General features: G+C 38.0%; 1 protein-coding gene across 1 annotated transcript; it reads right to left on the bottom strand.

Annotated features, from left to right (window-relative positions):
• Positions 1–2,064: 2,064 nt before the first annotated feature.
• On the bottom strand, positions 2,065–26,462 carry LOC142341836 (uncharacterized). Its single transcript, XM_075393091.1, has 7 exons — positions 25,082–26,462; positions 24,289–24,720; positions 23,711–23,839; positions 17,961–18,182; positions 8,175–8,263; positions 7,445–7,673; positions 2,065–3,548 (listed from the first exon to the last, which is right to left on the bottom strand). Exons 1-7 carry the CDS (start codon positions 26,331–26,333, stop codon positions 2,146–2,148), a joined length of 3,756 nt encoding a protein of 1,251 aa, XP_075249206.1. The 5' UTR covers positions 26,334–26,462; the 3' UTR covers positions 2,065–2,145.

The raw sequence follows: 26,462 nt of genomic DNA, 5'->3' as shown, positions 1-26,462 counted from the left end.
ACCAACTACCCTGGTACCGCTATTGATTGTATATCTACTTCAGATCTCTCAACTCAAGACAGAATTGCGAACGCGCTTATCTCGCCCATTCATCGAGAGCATGCACTCAATTCCTCCAACTTTTCAATTGTTTCCTGCTTGTATTTTATGTTTTTGCCCGCGGCGTCACTTCACCAATGTGGTTTCAATCAGCATTCTTTAATTAGAAAGCTGAGTAGTACCTGTCTATTTCTGAAAAGTATAGTCAGGCCGTTGGTATAATTAAGTTTGCTCAATGCTGAAGCATTGTTCTCCACGTCCATTTTGCTGACTTTTAAAGAGAAGAGGCTAGTGATAAGGCTTTCGTTGTAATCCTGAGATGTATGTTATCAACTCGTTTCCGTTGATTGACAGTTTCAAGCGATAGCCCGAAAGTTTTTTAGATAATGCAACTTTAGATGTTTTAAGATCCATGATATGTTTAGTATGTTATAGGCAGGCAATTGATAGCTTCGTATTTTTCAGAAGCAGTGTATGTTCTTGAAACTAAAAATAATCGGCAGAATGTTGTTTTTCAGCTCGATGTCGGTTGAAAAATCGTATTTTCCATCAAAACATCAGTTTACTGACCAACTTAGTTGTTTCTCTAATGAAAATCAATTTTATAATTCCACTTAAAAGTATAGACGAGTAATTAATATGACTCAGGACTAATGCGTTCAATAGTGATAATCTGTGTTTAGGCGGGTACGATGCTTTGATTGCATTCAGAGATTTTACGCCACGATCCTTTCTTCTGCGAAGCTTTTTAACCTCATTTTGCATTGATAGCGTTGAATCTAGGACAACTCCGAGATATTTAACGTTTCTTTATTGTAAATTTTGCAGTTGTTCAGAGCAAGTTCATGTGACTCGTGCATGACAAACTTTTTTGTTTACTAAACAGGTTTAATAAATTTTGCCCTTGCAAAAGTTTAATATTTCTCAATTTTTGAGCTTGAAGCATATCGTAGCAACTAGCCATAAGCTCCAAATTATTTCTAGTTATGCAAGACCCTTGAACATTTTCACATAGAAAATGTATGTCATGATCTAGATACGCCTTTGTATTCTGGTGTAATAACATTCGTTCCAAACGCAATTGGCGACTAACACTCTTTTTACTTAGTTTTCGTTCACGTGCTTGAACCAGTCGCCTTTGCCTCCTCTATTCTAGTTTCCCCTTCAAAGCAAGCTGCAATTGAAGGACTGTGAAAACATGTTACAGTTAAATGAATTTATTGTGAATGAATTTAATCGGTATGCAAATTCTGAACATGTGGAAAAGCAGCAAAGAAAATAAGAAGAGAAAGGAAAATTATATGAATAGCTGTAACTCTACTTCTTCATTTAATTAATTATTAAGCTCGCTTTAAAAATATATAGTAGAAACTATTCACACACTTTCTACATCGCATCATATCGTACGTAGTAAAGGCCATATTATATACTAAATGGTAAACTCTGCAAAAAATCTGTAAGACATTTTAATCTAAGCTGACAAAAACACTATTAAAGTTGTTCGATACAAAATATTACTGCAGTTTTATAATTTCGTAAAGAAGGGATGAAAATAGATTTGGATAAAATTTCAATCCAATAAATTAACAAATCTAATCTCAAATGAAAAGCGATCGATGCTATTTGTGAAGTTTCATCGTTGAATCAATCAGTTTGTTTTAATTCGGACCAATCAAACCACCCCATTTTAATCAACAGAATACTTGAAATATCTGTGCAAGTTTCTGAGCTAGAAAACTGGCCAAACAGGAAGTACTAATTTAAGTTCATTCTGAAACAGAATACTGTAACTACAAAATTAAGACGCATTAGTTAATTCATACTTTTCGATGAAATCGGTATGACTTTCAATTCACATCTTAAAAGGTGTAAATCCTAAAATTCAAGTCTTCATAACATGCTTGCGCAGCATGTTCAGAACTATTCCCACATCGATCTAAAAATATATCTAACGGATAATGGAAATTTCTTATTACGCTAAACAAAACATCAAAAAAATTGCGTGAAACGCATTCCAGACTTATGAAGCAAAAATTGCTCAGCAAAAAATGGTCGAATTTTGAATGGTCCGGAATTCGTGTTCATAACAAACCAATACATCTAGCGCTACGAGGAAAAGTCCCCAGTGTGATTTGATCTACAAAGTTCAATGCCACCATTACAAAACCAGGACATCCGTTGTGTGGGCGTTTGTTGGGGCTGAGTTTGAGAAGGAACACTACTTGGCAGAGTCAGGTCAGGGGGCAGCTTCCGAGTCATTGCAGCCAAACCTGGACTAATAATTGCCGCGTTTCCTTCCGCAGCATTTGACATCGAAGCTGTATTACATGCACTGTTGGCTGCATGCGGATTGGTGATCAAAAGGCTGTTTCGAGGGGGAATCGGTGGCGGATTCTCATCAACTCCTTGCGATGGACCAGATGTAGCTGCCAGGTGTTTGTAACATCGGAACTCACCGCACTGTCGATTGTGTGAAGGCACGTTAGATGCTGCCACAGGTGTGGTCGGAGATGGCTTAATGGGAACCCTGGGAGGCAATATGGGAACCTGTTCCGAGGGCGTGATCTCTTGTGATTGCCGAGATCCTGGGGACTTGTTGCTCAAGACTGTCTTGTGGAAGCTCGGCTTAGAGATTAAGCTGGGTCGCTGTACCGAAGATTCTTCGCTACTTTTATTTGAAGATAGATTAAATTTATTAGGGAGAATTTGCTCTGCTGTTTGTGACTTATTACAGGGAGTGGCGGCAGTTGAATTAGTGGAGCAAGCTACTGACACTTCTGTGCTCTGAGGTGCAGCGGGAGTATCGTTCGCAGGATCTGAATGTTGCGCAGCGGTCATATTTATATCTTGAAGGATATCGGCAAAAGGCAATTGTGTGGGTCTGCTAGCGCTTTTCCTGGGAATTAAGTCGCATGGTATTCCACCCATGGGTACAATATTCGGGGGGTTATTCATTAAAAAGGCGTCAGAGTCTTGAAGTATTCGGTTTCGTCCAGATCTATTTGAAGGCAATGTGCGGGAGCTATACTTAGGCACATTAACATTGTTTTCCTGTTCAGCGTCTTGCAATGTCTCCGGAAATGTCAAAGCTGATGTCATCATGTTAATTTCAGCAGCAATTACGCTTTTCGCAGGTGAAACCATTCGATCAAATGTTAGCTCAACTTGACTTGTAGGTCGCACTTTCTCTTTCTGTTGCATTAACTGTAGTTGACCTGGAGCCCTTGGGGTTGAAACTTGAGCAAAGCCCAGCACGTTTGAGGCAATGTTCTCCAATGCATCTTCGGCAAGGAATTGCAAGTTTTCCAGATTGTAGTAATCCAGAGGATTCTGGAGTACCTCAATAACGTCATCAGGGTATCCAAATTCGCGGACAACGCTCTTCTGAATCTCTCGTTGAATAGCCAGCTTGTTTGTGGTCGTCTGTGCCAAGGCCTGCTTGACATCAGTGCTGTTCTGCAACTCGTGCTCTCTCGCAATCATCTTTCGTAAGGCTTCTTGATCGGGGACTAAAATGAAAATCAAACTTGTACAGGCGTACGTACATACATGCTTAAATGACTAGATCCAAATTTCCTTTCAAATGCAACAAAATGTTAGAACATAAGCGACTAACGCCGGGCGAATTGATCTCAAACGACCGGTTGCCTTCGTCAGCTGCTAGCCACAGTTTAGTGAGGCTAGCTTTAGGTTAATTGAAGAGGCGGGAGGTGGGAGCACCGAGGGCTGATGGGGGGGGGCAACAGTGGTGGAGGGGGCAACAGTGGGGGGGGGGGGCAACGGTGGGAGGGGTTTTTTGAATGCACGGTCCCTTATGGCCTGAAAGATGTGCAGGGGTGGGTATTGGGGGGTGGGGTGAAGTGAGAGGGGGCTGGTGTGTGTGGGTGTGGGTGGGGGGGGGGGTTGACCTCTAAGAACCGCCCTTCACACCGTAAGTATGTCTCCAAAACAGTTTCAGTGAATAGCATACTTGGAGATTAGTGAGCTGAAAGTCTCTCAGAGCACTTAATACCCACTGGGTGCTACTTGTTTAGCATACTTGGAGATTAGTGAGCTGAAAGTCTCTCAGAGCACTTAATGCCCACTGGGTGCTACTTGTTTATCCCATTTTTAAGTCAAATGGGTCAGACAAAAACTCCGTCAAGCGAAAAATCGAATAAAAAAGACCGACAAGTCCAATATAATTGCTACAAACTTCGTTTGCGAGCAATTAAAAATAAGAGAACATGAATCAGGCAAGTGTGTAAACTTTAAGCCTACATAAACGACCCTAGATACTTCAAGTCTTAACGGCCCCCTAAATTTAGATACCAGACACTTAAACGCCCTGTCATACTTAAAGACCAGCAAGGCTGGCTCTAAGAGAATTTCAGTAAGTTAATGTCCTAGGGCTTTACCACTTCATCCCACTTGGTCAGACGAAGAAAACTATCGACAATAAAATTGCATAAAACATAACCGACTAACGTCGGGCGAATTGCTATCAAACGACCGGCGAGTGGTTCGCTTCGGTAGTAGCCAGCTGGGGCTTGGGGATGCTAGCATCAGGGTATGGGGGATAGCAGAGTGGTGGGAGTGGGGGGAGTCAAGAAATGAGGTGATATGGTTGTGGGAGACCTGGACAAGAGGTTGGTCCCAATCACCAGGTTGGATGACCGGGGCGTCGGGGGGGGGGGGGGGGACTGAGGGGGGTCAAACTAAGAACCGCCTTTCACACCCCGAAATTGTCCCCTCAAAACAATTTTGGCAAATTGCAAACTTAGAGACTACTAAGGCTCTAAGAGAGCTGCTCGGCCATTTGATGCCCTCCGGGCAGTAGCTGTGCATCCCGTTTTTGAGTATGAAAAGTCCAATGGGTCAGACGAAAAGTCGGTCAAGCAAAAAATTGCATAAAACAGATCACATGACTAACGTAGCCGGCAGATTGCTGGAATAGCTGCGAAAGAATAGACCTGCGTGCCATATAATAGAGATAGAAACAGATACAGATCTAAATTGAAAAAAAAATTGACGGCGCTAAAAAAAACTGGGTAAAAAAAGATTCAGCGATAAATCAATAAAGCTTCTTAAAATTCATTCCGCAGAAGCCTCTTATTAGGGACCTTTACAGCACATATGAGTTCCTTTGACCTTACACAAATTCAAATTGAACTTAAGTTTTAACGTGCAAAAGTCAATTTTTTGAGTGAGGTAAGTCATGATCAAAATCTAATCACGCGAATAACCTAAAATTTTTGCTAAAGCGAGTGAGAAATGACGTCAAGCGCGCAAATGCCGTTAGTGACAGGAAGAAGTCATTCAGTAAAACGAAAAAAGAGCGTCAGACGACGAACAAAAACCAAGAGCACCGCAATATAGCTACGCTCAGCTTACAGCTTCGCAGCTATAAAAATAATTGCTGCAAACTACTTTTGAGAGCAATTAGAAAGACGATCAAAAACTGCTCTTCTATTGAGAGCAATTGATAAACATAACCGACCAACGTCGGGCGAATTGCTCTCAAACGACCGGCGAGCGTTTGACTTCGTCAGTAGCTAGCCACGGCTTATTGAGTTTTAGTTTTCCAGCTTTGTTAAACAAACCAAATAGAAAACTGTATTTGCAAAATAATTCAAAATTTAAAAGAAAAGCTTCCAGATTTCGCAGTGAAAATGTTCAAAACTATTTTTTCTCTCCTGAGTTATATCAAGTCACCCATCTGCAAGACTTGAAAAACTTCGTTGGCCAGTAATGATAGTTAAAGGACAAAAACACTCAAAAATTTGAAAACAATAGCAAATTTTAACGAAATCTTGCAAAAATTCAAGACATTAAAATCTTCAAAACCATTTTTTTTGTCTCAAGAGACTATCCCGTATCACTATTTCAAGCTTTAATTAGTTTTACTGGATCAAAAACATCCATAAACTTGGAACATGAACAATTTTTCGAAAATTAAAAAATTAAATTTTATCAAAAAAGTGCTAAAGCTGGAGTCATTAAAAAATTGATAACAATTCCATGAATCTAGAAACTATGCAACAGCTTTTCATGAAGCCTTGGAGGAGGTCCCTAAGACCCTGGTGCCGGAAAAAATTATCAAAAAGTCAAAAGATTCGAAAAAATTTTAAAAAATTGCAAATAATTTTAAAAATTGCAGGTCTTAAAATCTTGAAAAACCTTCCATTACATCTAGAAGCTATGCAGTAACGTCGGCTCAAACTCTAGAGGAGGTTATGTGGCTGTTGAGGTTGTAGAAACCAAAAAAATGACAAAAAATTTCAAAAACCTTGAAAAAAAATAGAAGTTGCAAAAAAACTGCTAGAATTTGTGATAAAAGTTGTAACCAATCCATGGCCAACAAACATTTTTCAGTAACTCAATATCAAACCCTAACGGAGATTTTCTGTTAGGCTGAAAAACCTGAATAAATGACAGTTTTGTAAAAAAAAATGCCGCAATTCGTGGTGTTAAATCTCGAAAAACAATTCATTACATTTAGAATTTATACAGTACCTACTTTTGAACCCTAGAGGAGGTGCTCGAGTATTGAAACCTAAAAACCAACAAAAACTTGAAAAACTTGAAAAGTTTTACAAAAAAAATGATAAAATTTGTCATATTAAAAAATTGAAAGCTATTCCATGGCAAAAAAATTGTATCAGTAACTTATTATCAAACCCTTAAGGACGTTTTCTGGACCCTGCGTCCGGAAAGAAGTGGATAATAAAAATTAAATGTCAAAAATAGGAAAAACTTGCACGTTTTGTCAAAAAAAGGCTAAAATTCGTGATGTTAAAATGTTGAAACCATTCCACTACCATTAGAAACTATGCAGTAACCTAATATAAAACCCTACAGGAGGTTTCTTGACACACCTAGGGCTGAAAAAACACAAAAAATGACAAAAAATTTCAAAATTGAAAAAATTTGTGAAAATTAGTATAAAATTGCGTGTTTTTAGCGATCGGTTGTTCGTCAGTAGCCGGGAGGCGCGGGGGGGGGGGGTTGTACACCGGGGAACTGATGGGGAGGGGGTGGGCAACAGTGGGGTGGGGGGGGGCAACAGCGCGGTGGCAATACGGGGGGGTCAACAGTGGGGGGTAACGTCAACCTATAAAAACCGCCCTTCACAACATAAGTATAAGTCTCCAAAACAGTTTGAGCTGAAACAGAGCTGAAAGGCTCTAAGAGCACTTAATGCCCGCTGGGCGCTACCTGTTTATCCCGTTTTTGAGGACAAAAAGTCAAAAGCGTCAGACGAAAAATCGGTCAAGCGAAAAATCGCATAAAAAAGACCGACAGGACTAATATGATTGCTACAAACTTCGTTTTAGAGCAATTAATTACAAAATACAGCCAGGACTCAATTAGTTTCTAGAATCGTTATTTGAGGGCCATTTAGTGGGACATTGTTTGAACTCACTAGGCACTAGAGAGGACAGTTTGGCGGAGGAGGCAGAGGTGGTCATGTGTGAGGGGTGTCTGACACTGGGGCAGGATCTGGTGCGGGTCAGGGAGTGGCTCCTCTCTCTCGGATCCACCATGTATAGATTGTCAGGCACTTGGTTGTTCTGTACTCTCGCTCTGTAGTCCTTGAGGAACCTCAGCTGCTCATACGACAAACCAGAAGACAGTCGGTCCGCAAGTGCAATCTGAAACGAGACAACCGAGTGTAAACATAACTTACAAACTACCAAAGAATTAGCTTGGGGCAATACTGTATTGATCCGCTTTGCTTTTGGTTTCAGAAAGGCCCCCTTAACGAATATGGGTAGTTACACGTCAATCCATTATGCCTATATATAGCACGTGCACTTGGGTGTCGCAAATAATATACACCCACTAAGCTTGGTGAGGTGAACAACTCGAGATACGAGCTTTTTAAGTACACTAAATTAGTCGTACCGAGTCCAAAATCACCGCCATTTTTATTCACATTCTCGCACTAAGGTGCAGCCAATTAGCGCGCACAAGCAATTTCAGGAGCCAAATATTCTGAATGTGATAGAATTATTCCATTCAGAAAGGAAAGAGAAAATTGACCAGACCCAAAAATCGCATTAACAGACCGACACGATTATTGGAGTTACATCCAATTTTGCTAGACACAATAAATGGCAACTTCGGATCAGGTTCAGATGATTTTGACTTACTTTAGCTTCGTTGAAATAGGGCAGGAACAGTCGGGGTCTACAATAGTCACCAAAGTTAGCCGAGCGGATCCAGCCATTGCTCGTGTTCTCTATAACAACAGATTTAATTGAACATATACATAATAGAGCTGGATAATAACACTTTTGAATTTCGTTGAAATCGATAAAAAAACAGAAGCAACTGATGATTGATAGGGAGTTTATTTTAATAATAGAAACGTCTCTTCATTGAAAAGTTTTTCAAAAGCGTTTCAAGCGTTTTTTTAGAATGTTGAATGTCTGTTTGCTAACTATTTTGTTTGGATCATCTTTAACAAACAAAGAGAAGCTAATTAATAACTGTTTCCTTCGCAACAGGAAAGCTGAAACAAAAGAAAAGGCAACTCAAGGCGTACAAAACAATCGCACACTCAATTTCACTTCATTGAGAGCGCGAAATGACGTTACACATTACGCCTCAAAACATACTTTTCAAAAATTGGTAACCTTTGTAGACAATCGTGACAGTATCACATCATATCAAATATGAGTAAAGAAAAACTGTAACCACTTTCCAAATCAAAGAAGGCAAGTACTGAAACAGAAAAATGTTAAAATACCAGGTCCTGACTGATGGATGCAATTCCAAAACTCTAAAACGCTAAAACTATAACTAGCAAGCTCACAATAACATTACTATTAGATAGGTTTAAATAGGCAAAATTGATGTAGAAATTTCATTTCAGCGAGCATGAAGGGAAAAAATTGAAATCTGCTATTATATTCGTTGATGAAACCTCCGAGATTTGAACTTTGTGATCAAAATCTCACGCTCCTAAAAACTCAATGCATTCACGTTTCACACTTGTTCTGCTGAGCTATTGGAAAAAAAAGAGAACATAACCGACTAACGTCGGGCGAAATGCTCTCAGAAGACCGGCGAGCTGTTGGCTTCGTCAGTAGCTAGCCATAGTTTAGTGAAGCTAGCTTTAGCTTAATTGAAAGGACGTGAGGTGAGCGCAGGGGGGGGGGGGTGCACCGGGGGAGGAGCTGATGGGGGTGAGGGCAACAGTAAGGGGGGGGGGGGACAACGGTGGGAGGGCCGTTTTTGACTGCATGACGGGAACAGATAGACAAGGTGAAGGGAGACGGCTGGGAAAAGAAGGAGATAGAACGAGAAAAAGACAAACAACAAATATACGACAATAATATAAGAACAGGTAAAATGAAGAAAAACTGAAAAACCAAGAATTAAACTAAACATTGAAAGAAAGAACTTCGAAAAGGAAAAAGATAGGGGAAAAACTACAGCAAAAAAGACGAAGCAAGAAGTAAATGAAGCAGAGAGAAAGGAGAAAAAGTGGGAAAAGAAATAAAGAGAAGAGATGCGTGTACAACGATACGGCGGCTGATGTGGAGGAGAGGGTGCAGCGGGCGGGAAGTTGAGCCGCCTTTCAGACCATGAAATTATGTCTCCAAGTTTTGATGAACCACATACTTAGAGTTACTGAGCCCAAATGTTCTATGAGAACCTAATGCCCTCCGGGCATTACCTTTTATCGTGTTTTCGAGGTGGAAAAGACACGAAAGACAAAAATCGGCCAAGCAAAAATATCTCAGTAAAAAGACAAGATTAACATAATTGCTACAGAGTTTACTTCAGAATTCACTAACAACAGAAACAAAGAAGCAAAAGCACCGACAAAACGAAACGTAAACGATGGACGTGACGGATATGACGCATAAAAACGAAAACAAAACAGAAAGAGCGAATAACGAAAAGAAAGAAAAACACCAGAAAAAGACAGAAAAAACGTCAAGACAAAGGAGAAGCGAAAACAAAATAGGAAAGAAAACGCTCGGAGCGTTCTCTTCAATCCTTTGTGCAACACTGCTTTTTTCACTGATCAACTCTTTTTCGCATCAACACCTGTTAGGAACCATTTTTTATTAAAACAGCCTTTTGGTCTTCGGACTTTCCGCATAAACGCATAAAAAAGAGTTTTCATTTGCTCCATTTACTCCAACTTCATTAACTCCATTTTCATTTCCTCCATTTACTCCAACTTTCAGTAAATCATTTTCTGGTATCTGCGCATTTTCGGACATTGAACTCATTTTTTCTGTGGACTTTCTGTCCTCATATTTGTCATTGAACTTTACTGATCTGTTCACTTAAATATGCTTGTTCTATAGCTCTCTAGAACATGCCACTCGAAGCAGAAAGTTAAGTTTATTTTCAGAAAAAAATTAAATCAGTAGAAACTATAAATTTTGGTTATTACCAACCAAAATTAATCAAACAAAATGGCCAAAATTTGCTTAAATTTACCCATTATCAAAATACAAGTCAAAATCCATAATCATGATATCGAAAGCCAATCAAAACAGCTAATTTGAACCACCAGACCTAAAAGCTATAAAAATTGAAGAAAAATACAAAAACTGCTAACAAAGCATACAAAATAGCAAAATCATAAAACAGCTCAAAACTGATAATAAATTATCCCTTTCTGATTCAGATATCTGAAACATGCCCGGCAGATTGTCGGAAAACAGCCGCCGTTGATTCCCATAATCAAGATTGAGATTGAAAGAAGAGAAAAACTCGCACAAAAAAATGATTTTTGTACACAAACAATTGTGAAGTGCGAACTGTTTTGATGTTATTTTGGAGCTGAACATACTCCTGTTTCGTAGTGAGACGACGTAGGGGCCAGTCTAAATACCAAAAAATTTTAGAGATGGTAACTAAGAACAAAGTTCGAGTAACAGGCATCTAAAATGGCTTTATGTGTTTTTCCCGTTTCTATTTCTGATTTCGTTTTTTTTTATACTGACTACGTTCATTTTGAATTGCTTTGTTAAGCAACTCCTGTCTAAAATTACTTTTAGCACAATGAGAGAAGAGCGAAACTAGCCTGGAGACGTCAAAAAGATTTCACACAAAATGTTGAACAAGCTGTGAACTAAGGTAAAGCAAAAAAAAAATTAGTACGACGAATTAAAAATAGGAGCATATATTAGCCGGCTGAGAATCTGAGGCGGCTATTAGAAATGAAGCAACTAACGTCGCAAAATTTGCTCTCCAATGACAGGCGCGGAAATTTGGGACTGTAGCCTAGGTAAATTTTCACTTATGGGTGCGAAAACATCAGCCAACAGACTATTCAAACCAGGACCTCATAAGTCCAATTCCGTCACCTCGACGGAGGTATGAACCACTTGGCTATCAGGGCCCTGTCATCCATCCAGTCTCTAACAATTGGCTTTGTTTAAACAACAAACTTTATTTCGGAGTGAGAGCAATTGAAATCACACAAAAAGTCACTTGAGAAGTCAAAGATTATTCTAGAAAATCGCAAAACAGTCAAGCAAAAAATTTGCATAAAAATACACACATTACAAAAATAATTGGAAGATTGCCAGAAAATAGCCGCAAAATCTTTGCAGATCTGCAATCTCAGTAAAAGAACGACGAAAAAGGAGCTTTTTTATAAACGCTGAGATGTTATATTTTGATTATGAATCTGTATAACTTATTGCTGTTTCTAATAGCCGCTCTTAAATAACCTTCAATTAGAGTGGCATACACTCGCTTGGGCTTATCTCTGAAATAAATTTAAAAAATTCAATTTCAGAGAGTACGGCAGTTTTGAGAGAGAGGTAAGTCAAGTGTGACCAAAAATTTAATCACGCAAATCAACGAAAAATTCGTTCCACTGAGAGTGAAAAATGACGTCAACAACGCAATTAAGTTGAAATTGGATGAAAAAATGAATTTAAAGCAGATTTTTTTGAAGTGGCTGTGAGGTCATTGGTAGTAACAAAAATCTTGCCGACGAAATAAAAAACATAGCACAGCAAGTTCTGACCCAGAATTCAAAGGAATTTTCATTGAATAAACAAAAAATTGACCTTGAATGCGCTATGACTTGAGTGCAAAAACCATTTACTAAAAAAAAAGCAATGAAAAAATTTTAAAAAAAGAATCAAAGTCAAAATGCCGCATGTGGACAAAAACCACTAGCGAGAAAGGTAAATTTGATTCAAACAAGAAACTAGGCCTAGAAAGAACTATGAATGGATTGGGAATCCCATTTAAAAAAAATGATCTAAAATAAAAGAAAAACAGAAAATAAAAGCAAAATCTTTTGACTTCGACTTTATTCACATTGCGCAATTCAATGCGTGAAAGAATTTAAAATCCAATTAGTTGAAACAGTGAGTTAAGTAAGGCAGAAGTCAAACGTGAAAATCTTGACTAATGTAAAACGAAAAACGTGATCAAAAAGTAAAGCGAATTGAAAAAAAACAGCAGGACAATTCAAAGAATTTTCATTGACTAAACAAAAACTGGACTTAGAGCGGACTATGAGTGAATTGGGAAATGCATTTCCAAAAAATCAGCAAAAAAAATTAAAATTGGTTCAAACAAAAAACTAGGCGTAGAATTAACTATGAATGGATTGGGGAAAGCATTTAGAAAAAATCCAATCCAAAAAATCGAAACAGACCCGGCAGATTGCCAGAAAATAGCCGCCGTTGATTCCAATAAGCATGATTGGGATTGAACGAATAGATATTGAAAAAAAAGATTTTTGTACAAAAAATTTTTTAAGTCCGATTTAATTTGATGGCATTTCGTAGTTGAACATACTTCTGTTTCTTAGAGAGAGGCTACAGGGGCTAATATTAACACCAATAAGCATAAGAGATGGTAACTAAGACTTATAGGAACGACGTTCAAACAGCGGGCATCTAAAATTGGGCTTTGTGTTCTTCCCGTTTCTATTTCTGACTTCAATTTTTTATACTGACTCTGTTCATTTTGAATTACTTTGCTGAGCAACTGATGTTCAAATTCACTTTTTGCAGAATGACAGAAGAGAGAAACCAGCCTAGAGAAGTCAAAAAGATTTCACGCAAAATGTCGAAAAAGCGGCAAAATGGTAAAGCGAAAAAAAGTTGAACAAGCTGTGAACTAAGGTAAAGCAAAAAAAATTAGTACGAATTAAAAATAGGAGCATATATTAGCCGGCTGAGAATCTGAGGCAGCTATTAGAAATAAAGCAACAAACGTCGCAAAATTTGCTCTCCAATGACAGGCGGGGAAATTTGGGAATGTAGCCTAGATAAATTTTCATTTATGGGTGCGAAAACATCAGCCAACAGACGATTCAAACCCGGACCTCATAAGTCCAATTCCGTCACCTCGACGGAGGTATGAACCACTTGCTATCAGGGCCCTGTCATCCATCCAGTCTCTAACAATTGGCTTTGTTTAAACAACAAACTTTATTTCCGAGTGAGAGCAATTGAAATCACACAAAAAGTCACTTGAGAAGTCAAAGATTATTCTAGAAAATCGCAAAACGGTCAAGCAAAAAATTTGCATAAAAAATACACACATTACAAAAATAATTGGCAGATTGCCAGAAAATAGCCGCAAAATCTTTGCAGATCTGCAATCTCAAAAAGATAGCAGATCTGCAATCGCAGATCCGCAATCTCAGTAAGAGGAAGACGAAAAAGGAGCTTTTTATTAAACGCCGAGATGTTATTTTTTGATTATGAATCTGTATAACTTATTGCTGTTTCTAATAGCCGCTCTTAAATAACCTTCAATTAGAGTGGCATACACTCGCTTGGGCTTATCTCTGAAATAAATTTAAAAAATTCAATTTCAGAGAGTACGGCAGTTTTGAGAGAGAGGTAAGTCAAGTGTGACCAAAAATTTAATCACGCAAATCAACGAAAAATTCGCTCCACTGAGAGTGAAAAATGACGTCAACAACGCAATTAAGTTGAAATTGGATGAAAAAATGAACATAAAGCAGATTTTTTTGAAGTGGCTGTGAGGTCATTGGTAGTAACAAAAATCTTGCCGACGAAAAAAACATAGCACAGCAAGTTCTGACCCAGAATTCAAAGGAATTTTCATTGACTAAACAAAAAATTGACCTTGAATGCGCTATGACTTGAGTGCAAAAACCATTTACTAAAAAAAAGCAATGAAAAAATTTTAAAAAAAGAATCGAAGTCAAAATGCCGCATGTGAAAAAAACCACTAGCGAGAAAGGGAAATTTGATTCAAACAAGAAACTAGGCCTAGAAAGAACTATGAATGGATTGGGAAAACCATTTTTAAAAAAAAACGATCTCGAAATCAAAAAAAAACAAAAAAAAAATCTTCTGACTTGGACTTTATTCAATGCGCAATTCAATGCGTGAAAGAATTTAAAATCCAATTAGCTAAAACAGTGAGTTAAGTAAGGCAGAAGTCAAACGTGAAAATCTTGACTAATGTAAAACGAAAAACGTGATCAAAAAGTAAAGCGAATTGAAAAAAAACAGCAGGACAAGTCCTGACGTACAATTCGAAGAATTTTCATTGATTAAACAAAAACTGGACTTAGAGCGGACTATGAGTGAATTGGGAAATGCATTTCCAAAAAATCAGCAAAAAAATTAAAATTGGTTCAAAAAACTAGGCGTAGAATTAACTATGAATGGATTGGGGAAAGCATTTAGAAAAAATCCAATCCAAAAAATCAAAACATACCCGGCAGATTGCCGGAAAATAGTCGCCGTTGATTCCAATAAGCATGATTGGGATTGAACGAATAGATATTGAAAAAAAAGACTTTTGTACAAAAAATTTTTTAAGTCCGATTTAATTTGATGGCATTTCGTAGTTGAACATACTTCTGTTTCTTAGAGAGAGGCTACAGGGGCTAATATTAACACCAATAAGCATAAGAGATGGTAACTAAGACTTATAGGAACGACGTTCAAACAGCGGGCATCTAAAATTGGGCTTTGTGTTCTTCCCGTTTCTATTTCTGACTTCAATTTTTTATACTGACTCTGTTCATTTTGAATTGCTTTGCTGAGCAACTGATGTTCAAATTCACTTTTTGCAGAATGAAAGAAGAGAGAAACCAGCCTAGAGAAGTCAAAAAGATTTCACGCAAAATGTCGAAAAAGCGGCAAAATGGTAAAGCGAAAAAAAGTTGAACAAGCTGTGAACTAAGGTAAAGCAAAAAAAAATTAGTACGAATTAAAAACAGGAGCATATATTAGCCGGCTGAGAATCTGAGGCGGCTATTAGAAATAAAGCAACAAACGTCGCAAAATTTGCTCTCCAATGACAGGCGGGGAAATTTGGGAATGTAGCCTAGATAAATTTTCATTTATGGGTGCGAAAACATCAGCCAACAGACGATTCAAACCCGGACCTCATAAGTCCAATTCCGTCACCTCGACGGAGGTATGAACCACTTGCTATCAGGGCCCTGTCATCCATCCAGTCTCTAACAATTGGCTTTGTTTAAACAACAAACTTTATTTCCGAGTGAGAGCAATTGAAATCACACAAAAAGTCACTTGAGAAGTCAAAGATTATTCTAGAAAATCGCAAAACGGTCAAGCAAAAAATTTGCATAAAAAATACACACATTACAAAAATAATTGGCAGATTGCCAGAAAATAGCCGCAAAATCTTTGCAGATCTGCAATCTCAAAAAGATAGCAGATCTGCAATCGCAGATCCGCAATCTCAGTAAAAGGAAGACGAAAAAGGAGCTTTTTATTAAACGCTGAGATGTTATTTTTTGATTATGAATCTGTATAACTTATTGCTGTTTCTAATAGCCGCTCTTAAATAACCTTCAATTAGAGTGGCATACACTCGCTTGGGCTTATCTCTGAAATAAATTTAAAAAATTCAATTTCAGAGAGTACGGCAGTTTTGAGAGAGAGGTAAGTCAAGTGTGACCAAAAATTTAATCACGCAAATCAACGAAAAATTCGCTCCACTGAGAGTGAAAAATGACGTCAACAACGCAATTAAGTTGAAATTGGATGAAAAAATGAACATAAAGCAGATTTTTTTGAAGTGGCTGTGAGGTCATTGGTAGTAACAAAAATCTTGCCGACGAAATAAAAAACATAGCACAGCAAGTTCTGACCCAGAATTCAAAGGAATTTTCATTGAATAAACAAAAAATTGACCTTGAATGCGCTATGACTTGAGTGCAAAAACCATTTACTAAAAAAAAGCAATGAAAAAATTTTAAAAAAAAGAATCAAAGTCAAAATGCCGCATGTGAAAAAAAACCACTAGCGAGAAAGGGAAATTTGATTCAAACAAGAAACTAGGCCTAGAAAGAACTATGAATGGATTGGGAAAACCATTTTTAAAAAAAAACGATCTAGAAATCGAAAAAAAAAGAAAATAAAAAAAAATCTTCTGACTTGGACTTTATTCAATGCGCAATTCAATGCGTGAAAGAATTTAAAATCCAATTAGCTAAAACAGTGAGTTAAGTAAGGCAAAAGTCAAACGTGAAAATCTTGACTAATGTAAAACGAAAAACGTGATCAAAAAGTAAAGCGAATTGAAAAAAAAACAGCAGGACAAGTCCTGACGTACAATTCGAAGAATTTTCATTGACTAAACAAAAACTGGACTTAGAGCGGACTATGAGTGAATTGGGAAAGGCATTTCCAAAAAATCAGCAAAAAAATTAAAATTGGTTCAAAAAACTAGGCGTAGAATTAACTATGAATGGATTGGGGAAAGCATTTAGAAAAAATCCAATCCAAAAAAAAACGAAACATACCTGGCAGATTGCCGGAAAATAGCCGCCGTTGATTCCAAGAAGCATTATTGGAATTGAACGAATAAAGATAGTGGAAAAAAGATTTTTGTACAAAAAAAATTTTTAGGTCCGATTTATTTTGATGGCATTTCGTAGTTGAACATACTTCTATTTCTTAGAGAGAGGCTACAGGGGCTACTATAAACGCCAATAAGCATAAGAGATGGTAACTAAGACATATAGGAACGACGTTCAAACAGCGGGCATCTAAAATTGGGCTTTATGTGTTTATCCCGTTTCTATTTCTGACTTCAATTTTTTATACTGACTCTGTTCATTTTGAATTGCTTTGCTGAGCAACTGATGTTCAAATTCACTTTTTGCAGAATGACAGAAGAGAGAAACTAGCCTACAGAAGACAAAAAGATTTCACGCAAAATGTCGAAAAAGCGGCAAAATGGTAAAGCGAAAAAAAGTTCGACGAAGTAAAAAAATAGGAGCGCAATAATAGCCGGCTGAGAAGATGAGGGCGGCTATTAAAAAAAAGTAAAAATCAAAGTGAAATTGCCGCATGTGAACAAAAAACCACTATCGAGAAAGCGAATTTTTGTTCAAACACCGTTTTCTCATTCTACTTTAAAATTAGAGTGAAAAAATTTCACGCCGCAAAACCACTCGCTTTTTCGCTCCACTTCCTGTTTCGGTGTGACCAAAATCACTACTCCAATTTGACTTTAAAAATCATGAAAATGTGTGAAGAGATAATTGAAAAAAAGACAGCACCCCAATACAATTCTTTGAATTTTGAAAAACCAAGAGAAGGCTAATAATAACCCCCGCTATTGTTGTGCGGGTATTAATAACTGCTTCTCATTCGAGAGCAATGAAAAACTGTCAAAAATTTGGCTTAGAAAGGACTGGCAAGACTAAAAATTAGTTCCAGATCAATTTAGAACGCAGCTTCGCTCTATGCGCATTGTAATTTATCACATGCCATTCCATTATTTCTAGCCTCACAGACTTTCAATTGAACAGCTGCGGACAATATGCTTTGTTACGCCTGTTATTAGGTCCATAAAAATGCGTAAAATTTGACTTTAAGAATGTGCCCCGGCTGCGTATCTATTGGCTTGACCAACACCTAACAGAGTAAAACGTGCTGTAATGCTAAGTTAATGCTTTAAAAATTTGGAGACAGTACCAAGTGACTGGTGGAGGTTAGCAGGGGCATCTGCAATGTAGGGCACCGTGATCAACTTCCTCTTCACAGCTGATGAGTAGGTGGTGGATGTCTTTGGGATTACATGAGCAACTCGAACCAGTGACAGGAGAGGAGCCGCCACTCGCAACAACAGTTTGTCCATCTTGCAGGCCTCTGAGTCAACGCTGGTACTGGAACAGCTGTTGCGATCTGAACTAGTGCCTAAAGCATACACAATGTGGGTTTCAACAACGATAATTGGGATTAAATTCTAGATCCCACGGGCCCAAAAACCTAATGATGCAAGAAATTGGAGAGCTTGAAAAACTGCCTGAGATACAAAATAAATGCTCTTCTGGTCAGTTTTGCTATTTTAAAACTCCAAATGTCAATCTCTAACTTTAATGATTTTAAATGTAATTTATTGCGCTCTCCAGTTGCCTTAAGTTAGTGTGATGTCCTCGGTTCGTCTTCAGTCGTTTGAAAAAAGTACATAAAAAACAAAAATACACACGGGAATGAGCAGCGAACTTACTCCAATGGTAGCAAAGACTGACGCTCAAAAACCCTTCGACGCTCAAAAACCCTTCGCTTAGCAGCCGCAAATAAAAAATGACTTCCTATTTTCATACAAAAGTCTTTACAACGATTTGTTGCTTCTAGACAAGAGTAAAGACATTGAACTTTAAAAATGGAAAAGTTAATTACTGGAATAATACGCGTCGAGAATAATAAAAGTGAAATAACAACAAACAAAAATCTGTACAATTTCGCAGCAAAACTCAACCAAAGAATTCTAGAGACAACTCGAAGACTTGTAATCACGGCAGACGAATCCCAAAAAAATGAAATTCCATAAAAACTAAGGAGCCGCAAACAAACTCCTTGCGAAAAAGATTTTCCTGCTTTCCTCAGTTATTACTTAGGATCGATTATCAGTAACCTTACCCATAACTCCATCAAGTTTGGGTGTTCACCAATGCCACGACCAGTAAAGCATCACCCGTTGGTTCTGGTTTGTCTGAAGAACGTGTCTCAAAAATAACCGGCCAAAGCCCAAAAACTGCAAAGTTTTTTTCGGAGCCACTAAATGTAATTAGTACCACTAAATAGTAGTAGCAGCAAAAGACTTGAATTACCTTTTAAGGGCTACAAAACTGATCAAGTAAATTGTATACAATAAATGTCATTAAACGAAACAGAAAAGAACACAACCAAAATTAAAGCTATACAGTTGCTTATACACGGAATCTTCGAAGAGCATGAACTACTGTAATCAAATTGTTGGTCTCTCAGTTTTATCAATCCTTTCCTTATGACACATTTTGGAACTGATTGCGATAAAAACAAGGACAGCTTTAGTTCTCTAAAGAAAAACGATTTCTCCGTTAGCCTTACAGCGCGAGACGAAAACCTTTAGCGCAAAAAGACATCCTTCGTCTCTGATGTATAAAAATCGTTAAAATTGAGGCAATTGCTGTTGTTCAAAATGGAGAGAAAAAATCTCTCTTCTCGTTCAATAAGCTGATATATTGGCAAAGAGTTTGCAACCCTGAGATGTCGAACATAGAGGGCATCACCATAGCGCCATTTTAGTCCGTGATAATAAGAGTCCCAATTTACGTTATGCTTTTGGTAAACAAAGGAACGCCTTGCTTTCAACAACTTTGTCTGAATGTGGGGCTCCTATTTCAGCGAACTTGACGTCAAAATTCCAAGATTAGTCAAGCAAGGCACTCACTCAATATCATCAACACCAAAAGATACAGAAAAAAAGACGAAGGAGTAATATGCAGGTAACGACATTTGCTTGAATTGAAGGAAAGTTCAGTACAATGAGACCACAATCATAGCGCGCTCAGTTCTTTCTGTACATTTCCAAAAACACTCTCCACGGCATAATAACTTGGTGTCGTCGGCGAAACAAACTTGACTGAACTCAGGAACTGAAATCATTACGTAGATGTAAATTAGAAACAAAAGCGGACCTAAAACACGACCTTGCGGAGCTCCACCATTAACCGGGAACTCGTCAGATAGAAATCCATCCATGTTGACTACAGGTCTACAGCTTGAATGAGAGTACAAGAGTGAAACAAAACTTATGGAAGCCAAATCTCGACAATTTAAAAAAGATTATTTACAAAAGTGAAGCGAATCAAACGCTTTGGCAAAATCTAAGTAAACTACAACTTGGTGTACCATTTCGTCGAAATTTAAATGTAAATTGTGCAGAAAAACTACTGTATAACTGTTGAGTGGAAACCATGCTGAAGAGGGTTGTGTATGCTCCAATTTTGAATAGATGCAATTGAAAAGAAATGTTTCAAAAATAAAGAATAATAGAGGTAAGATTGAACTTGACCTGTAATTTTCGACGTCTGCTCTGCTAGAGAACCCTTTTTGTGGACTTACAGGACTTACATATGCATATTTCCATAGATTAGGCCAAGTAAGAGACTCATTAACGAGTAAACAGGTAGACAAAAGGAGCCAAAATATCCACTGCTCTGCCATAAATGGTGGGAGGAACACCGTCACAGGCAGCCGTTGAACAATAAGGAATTTTCTGAAGATGTGAATGAATTTCTTCAACGGAAAAACCGACTTCGCCAATATACGTCGTGGGAAAAAATCCAATCTGAGGACCAAATTCTGAGAAAAACTTTAATTGGGACGCAATTTCGGACATTGAGCATGCTTCGGAGAGCAGAAGCGTCGTTTGTTGAAAAGTTGCATGTTTTTGCCAATACAAAGTGCAAGTCTATTCCGATGTAATTTGCTAACCCATTTTCAAGATCACACAATTTCAGAAAATTATGCTGTTTTTGGGCTGTTGAGTTTATTCAAACAATGCATTGTGATAGATAACAAAAAGGAACTGCTTCTCGTGTGCAACGTTTCTTTGAAACACTGTTCTCTATTGCAAAATCAGGCAAACGGCAGCATTCAAGAATAAAGTCAGCCAATATATCGTAACTTCTGCAAACAATAAGTCGGGTCAGGGGTAAAAACTTCATTAATGCTGGGTGAACAAGAACAACAGCCACTTTTTCTTAGAAACACACTCATATACTGATTTGAGAACACGGCCGTAATGGTCAGATACTACTGCAGATTTTAACAAAGTCCCACAACTCTTCCGTAGAACAAAAAATCAGTTCTAAAAAATTGCCATGTTTGTGCGTGGGTGAGTCAGTCATTTGAGTAAGCAAGAGCTCAGAAATAAAATCAAGTAAAGGTTGTCACCTGAGTGACGAGACAAAACAGTACCCTAACATATATAAGGAAGATTAAAGTCACCCAAGAGAACCAACTGGAGATAGAAAATATAACTATACAAAAACGTTTCCAATTCATTTGATAAAACTCGGAGCGTTCCTTCAACTTCGTATGGACTAACAAAATAAACTGAATTCCGGGGTGGCAAATAAACTAGCACAAAGGATAGGATAACAGTTCGTAGTTTTAGAAGAACGCAGCCATAAAAAATGAAATTGAGTGGAATAAATCACTTACAGAAGCGGCAAACTCGTTTCCAAGACAATTAGAAGTCCACTATGCTGCCCAGCAGCTCAGTCTGACCGAGCATTAACTGAACGACGCTCCCACTGAGGTATCATGAATTGATTCATTGAGCCCTATTTCGATTAGACAAACAATAGGGCATTTGTAGAGCATATAGTTATTAACCGATAAACGTTTTTCAAAAGAAAGCATACTCTGAACATTGAGTAGTAAGACAAAAACCGCAGAGTGACATCTATTATCAGCTACTCATTTTCCTCAGAAACTCAGCCGCGTTTAATCTTGAATACATCCCCCGGCATACGACTCTGCAGTTCACGTTTTTGAACATGAAGGTTATAATTTTGCATTTGTTCTGAAGAAGTCACATCGGGAGCGCTATAAAGGTTTTCAAACTTCTTATAATTGCGCAATTTTCCAGAGTTTCGAAAAAATTCTTTTTTAAGGACGTCTTTGAATTTAATCAGAAGGAACTGATGTCCCGTATGCTCCTGAATCTTTTCAAATCGTTTGGTTAAAACCTCATTAGGATTTACAGGAGCACTTAACGCTCTAGCCAAGTCTTGCACAATTGCCTCATCAGAGGTTATATCAGAAGGCTAGGTTCCATTGATAACATTAAACTTTTTAGAATCTTTTCGAGTTTGTTCTCGGGTAATTTGAGAATAGAGCAGCTCGGGTTGACTCATTTTTTAATGAACGCTCAACTGCAGATCCATAGGCTTTTGGCTCGTTTTTCTGAAAATCGGCCGTACAGAAACCACAGATAAAAGTTTGAGTTAACATCGAAAACAGCTGGAACTAATATTTATGTCTGCACAGGACATTTCTATGAACACGACATATAAAACTCTTATATAACTTCACTGGGATCACATTTGTTCCTCTTGCAATCGAAGTTCTTGGTGGAAAATCGGCACTCTTCAAAGCACAATCAAGCGGTTGGCTGTGTAAAGTGACAATCGCTCTTTCTAGGCGCAGTTGTCTATTGCCTTCAGTAAACTCTTACAACCCTTATCAAACACCACTATTCGGGAATCTGCAACAATGTTGTTAGCAAGAACCCCTAATTTACTGTTGTAAATTACTCGCTCACCCAACTAGAGGGGAGATGTTTCGATTTACTAGCACCTGATGAGTGGGGATATTGATAACTTGGTCTTTTCCGTTTGTGCCCTCCAGCTTAGTGGGAGCATATTATTGCCCCCCCCCCCGACGCACGTGCTATTTTCTTAAATAGTGATTTACTATGCAATGGCACGAGCTCTATAACTGGGGGGGGGGGCACAAACGGAAAAGATCCAATGACTTTTACAAAATCTTTTCCGCACCCAATGAGCGGTGAGTACTGAAAACTTTTTTATTCTGAATGTTTTATATTTAAGCACTTTTGAGTATTTAGATGATGCCTAAACCTATAATAATAAAACAGATAAATGAAGATTAAAGTACAGAACAACGGACGGAAATCGGAAAGAGGAGATAGGTAACACTCCGATGTAAAATAATATTTCGGACACAAGTCAACATACAACATCAATGGGCTGTCTCAAACGTCATTAAACTCTAAAAAAACTCTAAGTGCTCCGCAACGAATTGTTTGATGTTCCTTTTTATCTGAGTGACCACAATTTTGATAAACCAGCTGATTTAAGTTAATTAATTCCTATTCTAAAAAAAGATGTAAATTGATAACTTGGAGATTAATAGTCTTCTTCCAACTTTACAAAATCTCAATTTTTATAACCTCTCAATATTTCTCAGACTTCGAGATTTCTATTTTCGTGACAAAGGACTTAACTCATTTGGTTCTTTTTTGAAAGCAAAATTGCGATCAATCTTTTCTTCAATTTGGGTCCAAGAATTTTTTGTTTCAGAAATCTGTGTTCTGTTTGAAATATTCCTTTTTCTTCAGTGTCCACCGTAAAATTTTATGAATTCTTTGTAAAGTGATTGTGGAGATGCTCCTGCAGAGTTATGGCATTTTTATATAAAATGTTCCAAACATAAAGAGCAACTCAAACACCGAAGCCTCTGAGATTTTCGGCTGGCGCACTGAAGATCACCCTGGCTGAGCGAATGCTCTTGATCCCATTGACAATTTGATTATGCAAATAAAAGTTTCAGTCTGCAAATAGCAAAAATTCCTCAACAAACAAGTTCGATAATGCTCAGCTAAATAGCCGACTGGACTGTAGCAAACCCTTCAATCTTAATGTTACCTAATGATTGTCTGCGCCTGTGTGACAACCTCTGCCGCCAATTTGTTTTCCTCCTTGAGCTGTCCGAGGTGCGTCCTCCGTTGGTCGAGTTTAACAGCTCAAAGTCTGTGGAAACACTCGGAATTATTTCTAAACATTTCAAAAACACTTAAAATCACCCCATAACTACATAAGTGATAAACTTAAAAGAGGAGCATTATGGAGTATTTTCTCGCTTTTATGTTCGACACAGCTAATTCTAAAAGAAATGTCTTACCAATTCAGCAGCTAACATCATTCAGTTCACGTAACGAGATAGATCGGTCCTAGATCACCTTCAAATTTGCGAACTAAATGACAGTTACCACAGTGGGAATGCTCACCATTACTTTCATCAATGTATATTGCCATTTTGAGATGATTTCAGTCACTTCTTAAAAAGTCATGATGCAAATAGGATGTGATAGAGCGACGTTTTTATTTAATGTGAATAAACAACAAAATATACTTTAAAGCTATATTAAAAGCCCAAAACATAATACGGCCAAAGGCAAGGGCCTAGTAGCGTCGCGTTAACTAAGTTCACAGCTTAAAATAACCTCCTGGTGTTGCATCCTGAATTGATACAGGTCTTGCTTCTGTAGACGAGGCACTTCTGTGGTACCCCACACTGCTACTACTACAAGGTTCATAACTTGTACTTGTCTGACTGGAATTGTACTCATCCAGCAACCCTGCCGAATCCAAGGCACTTAAATCTTTGCTGTCAATTTGAAACTGCGCCCAGCGCATGACAGCTTTGAGAATTTGCAGTTCGGATGCTTGTACAAAGTCACTTTGCAACACTTCGACTAAAACTTCCTGGTTCAGTTGTAGGAAATGCTCCGATTGACTGAAGGTCGCAAATTCGTCCACGATAAACTGTACACATTGTCTGTAGACGTATTTGGAGCCATGTGACTCTGCGGCCCATGAGATTACTCGAACAACGCTACTTTCGGACATCCGACGCAGAATGATGTCTTCACAGCCTGCAAAACGGAAGTCGAACATTCATTTCATTGTACTACATTGCTTTGCTTAGATAGCGTCAAAATGTAAAAAGTATGAACACAAAATTGTTACCATTCAATTATAAATCCCTCATCTGTGATTAAAAGTTGCCAAATGTTGAGCAAAATATGAAAATTTTTATAGGACCTCATTTATTTTTTTAAAAAAGGCAATTAAAGTCCTTTCTGCTCCTATTTAATACTCCTTAGCATGATATCACAGCTGCTTATTGAACTAAAATTTTGCACCTTCTAGACTCGGTCGGTCGAATTTTCGCATTCAATTATTTGCTCAGCCTAAGTAGAGCATTTCATAACCAATTAAGTCAAATTTACTCACCCTGTGCCAAAACTGGTACGTCTAGTAAGCCAGCTATGACGTACAGCTCCATTGCATCCGAAATGACATTTGAAGACTTTAAACTGCCAGTTTTGCTGCCACTACAGTTTTCCTCGGACGAACTGTTCTCCTGTGCAAAGTTCATTGATATACTTGTAATATTTCGCAAATCTATAGTGTCAAGATATAGTGCATCCATAAGAATTCTGCCGTACTTTGGATTGACAATTTCAGTGTCTAATACTATTTGAGTAGCTCCATTAAACTCGACATTACTATTTGCATTGCTGTTTGAGTCGTTCGTCGTAGAACTTGTCAGGTCATTTTGATTGACGGCCTTTCGTTTCAGATAGCTACTGAAGAATTTAGATCGCGCACACAAGACAGATTTGTGGCATTGGTAAATTAAAGGCACGGGAACGTCTTGTTTTTGAGGATTGCTGTTTTTGAATAGAAGAACTGAATCTGACAGCTGGGTATCACTGAAGCGCAGGTAATTTAAGGCCTCCTTAAAGCCACGATTGCATTTAAATTTGCTTAATAGGAAGTTGAGATAATAGCTGGACAAGATTTTGGGGTCATGGGTGTTGGAATACAGATAACGAATGAAATGTGAAAACATTTCATAACTGACGTTGGGATCAACCTGACTAGAAATATAGAAGGAATTAGTTGTCCTATACTTCATAAACAATTGTTTGAAGTATTCACTTCGTGCAGCGAGTATTGCTTTGTGACATTGGATAGGCGGTCCCATCTGTACTTTCTGTCCACCTTTATTGATTGTCTCATACACCAGTTGAACATCGGCCAGGAGATTTGAGTCAATCAAGTTTGCCAGATCGTTTCGACAAGTTGAAGCGTACTGCCTAGCCTTGCTGGACAACTGAACAAATGATTTGAGCGTGTGCAAGTTTTCATATTCTTCGACCAACGCAAAAAGATCATTGACGTTCCATCCTGCAAGGAACTCTCGCATTATTTTGCTGTGATACTTATTGCTCTTAACTTTTTGAATGCTGGCACTTTGGTAACCAACATTTCGCACATTAGCTGTTAGATGCGCACGTTCCTTGATAAGGTTCAAAATGCAAACCGTTTTATCGGGCAGAAAATTTACTCTTCCTAGGGCGTTTGGTACACATCCAGTTTTGGCAAAGTCACTACTGGATTGATTTATGCCACTACCACTGTTACCCTTTTGAACCATGAGGTTGTGAACAGCCTCATACTCCGATACACTGTTACCCATTACAAGCTTCTATTTGCAGCATCCAGGTCAGTCAAACTTGGTGCCTTTGTAGAGAGTTTGTAGAGAGCGAATAGATAACTTGCATGAAGTAAAAGTATGCACGCATAGTCAATCTAGAAATTACAAATT

Source organism: Convolutriloba macropyga, chromosome 1, assembly GCF_964194025.1.
Source record: "Convolutriloba macropyga chromosome 1, txConMacr16.3, whole genome shotgun sequence".
NCBI lineage: Eukaryota > Metazoa > Xenacoelomorpha > Acoela > Convolutidae > Convolutriloba > Convolutriloba macropyga.
This window is presented reverse-complemented; position numbering and strand designations above follow the sequence as displayed.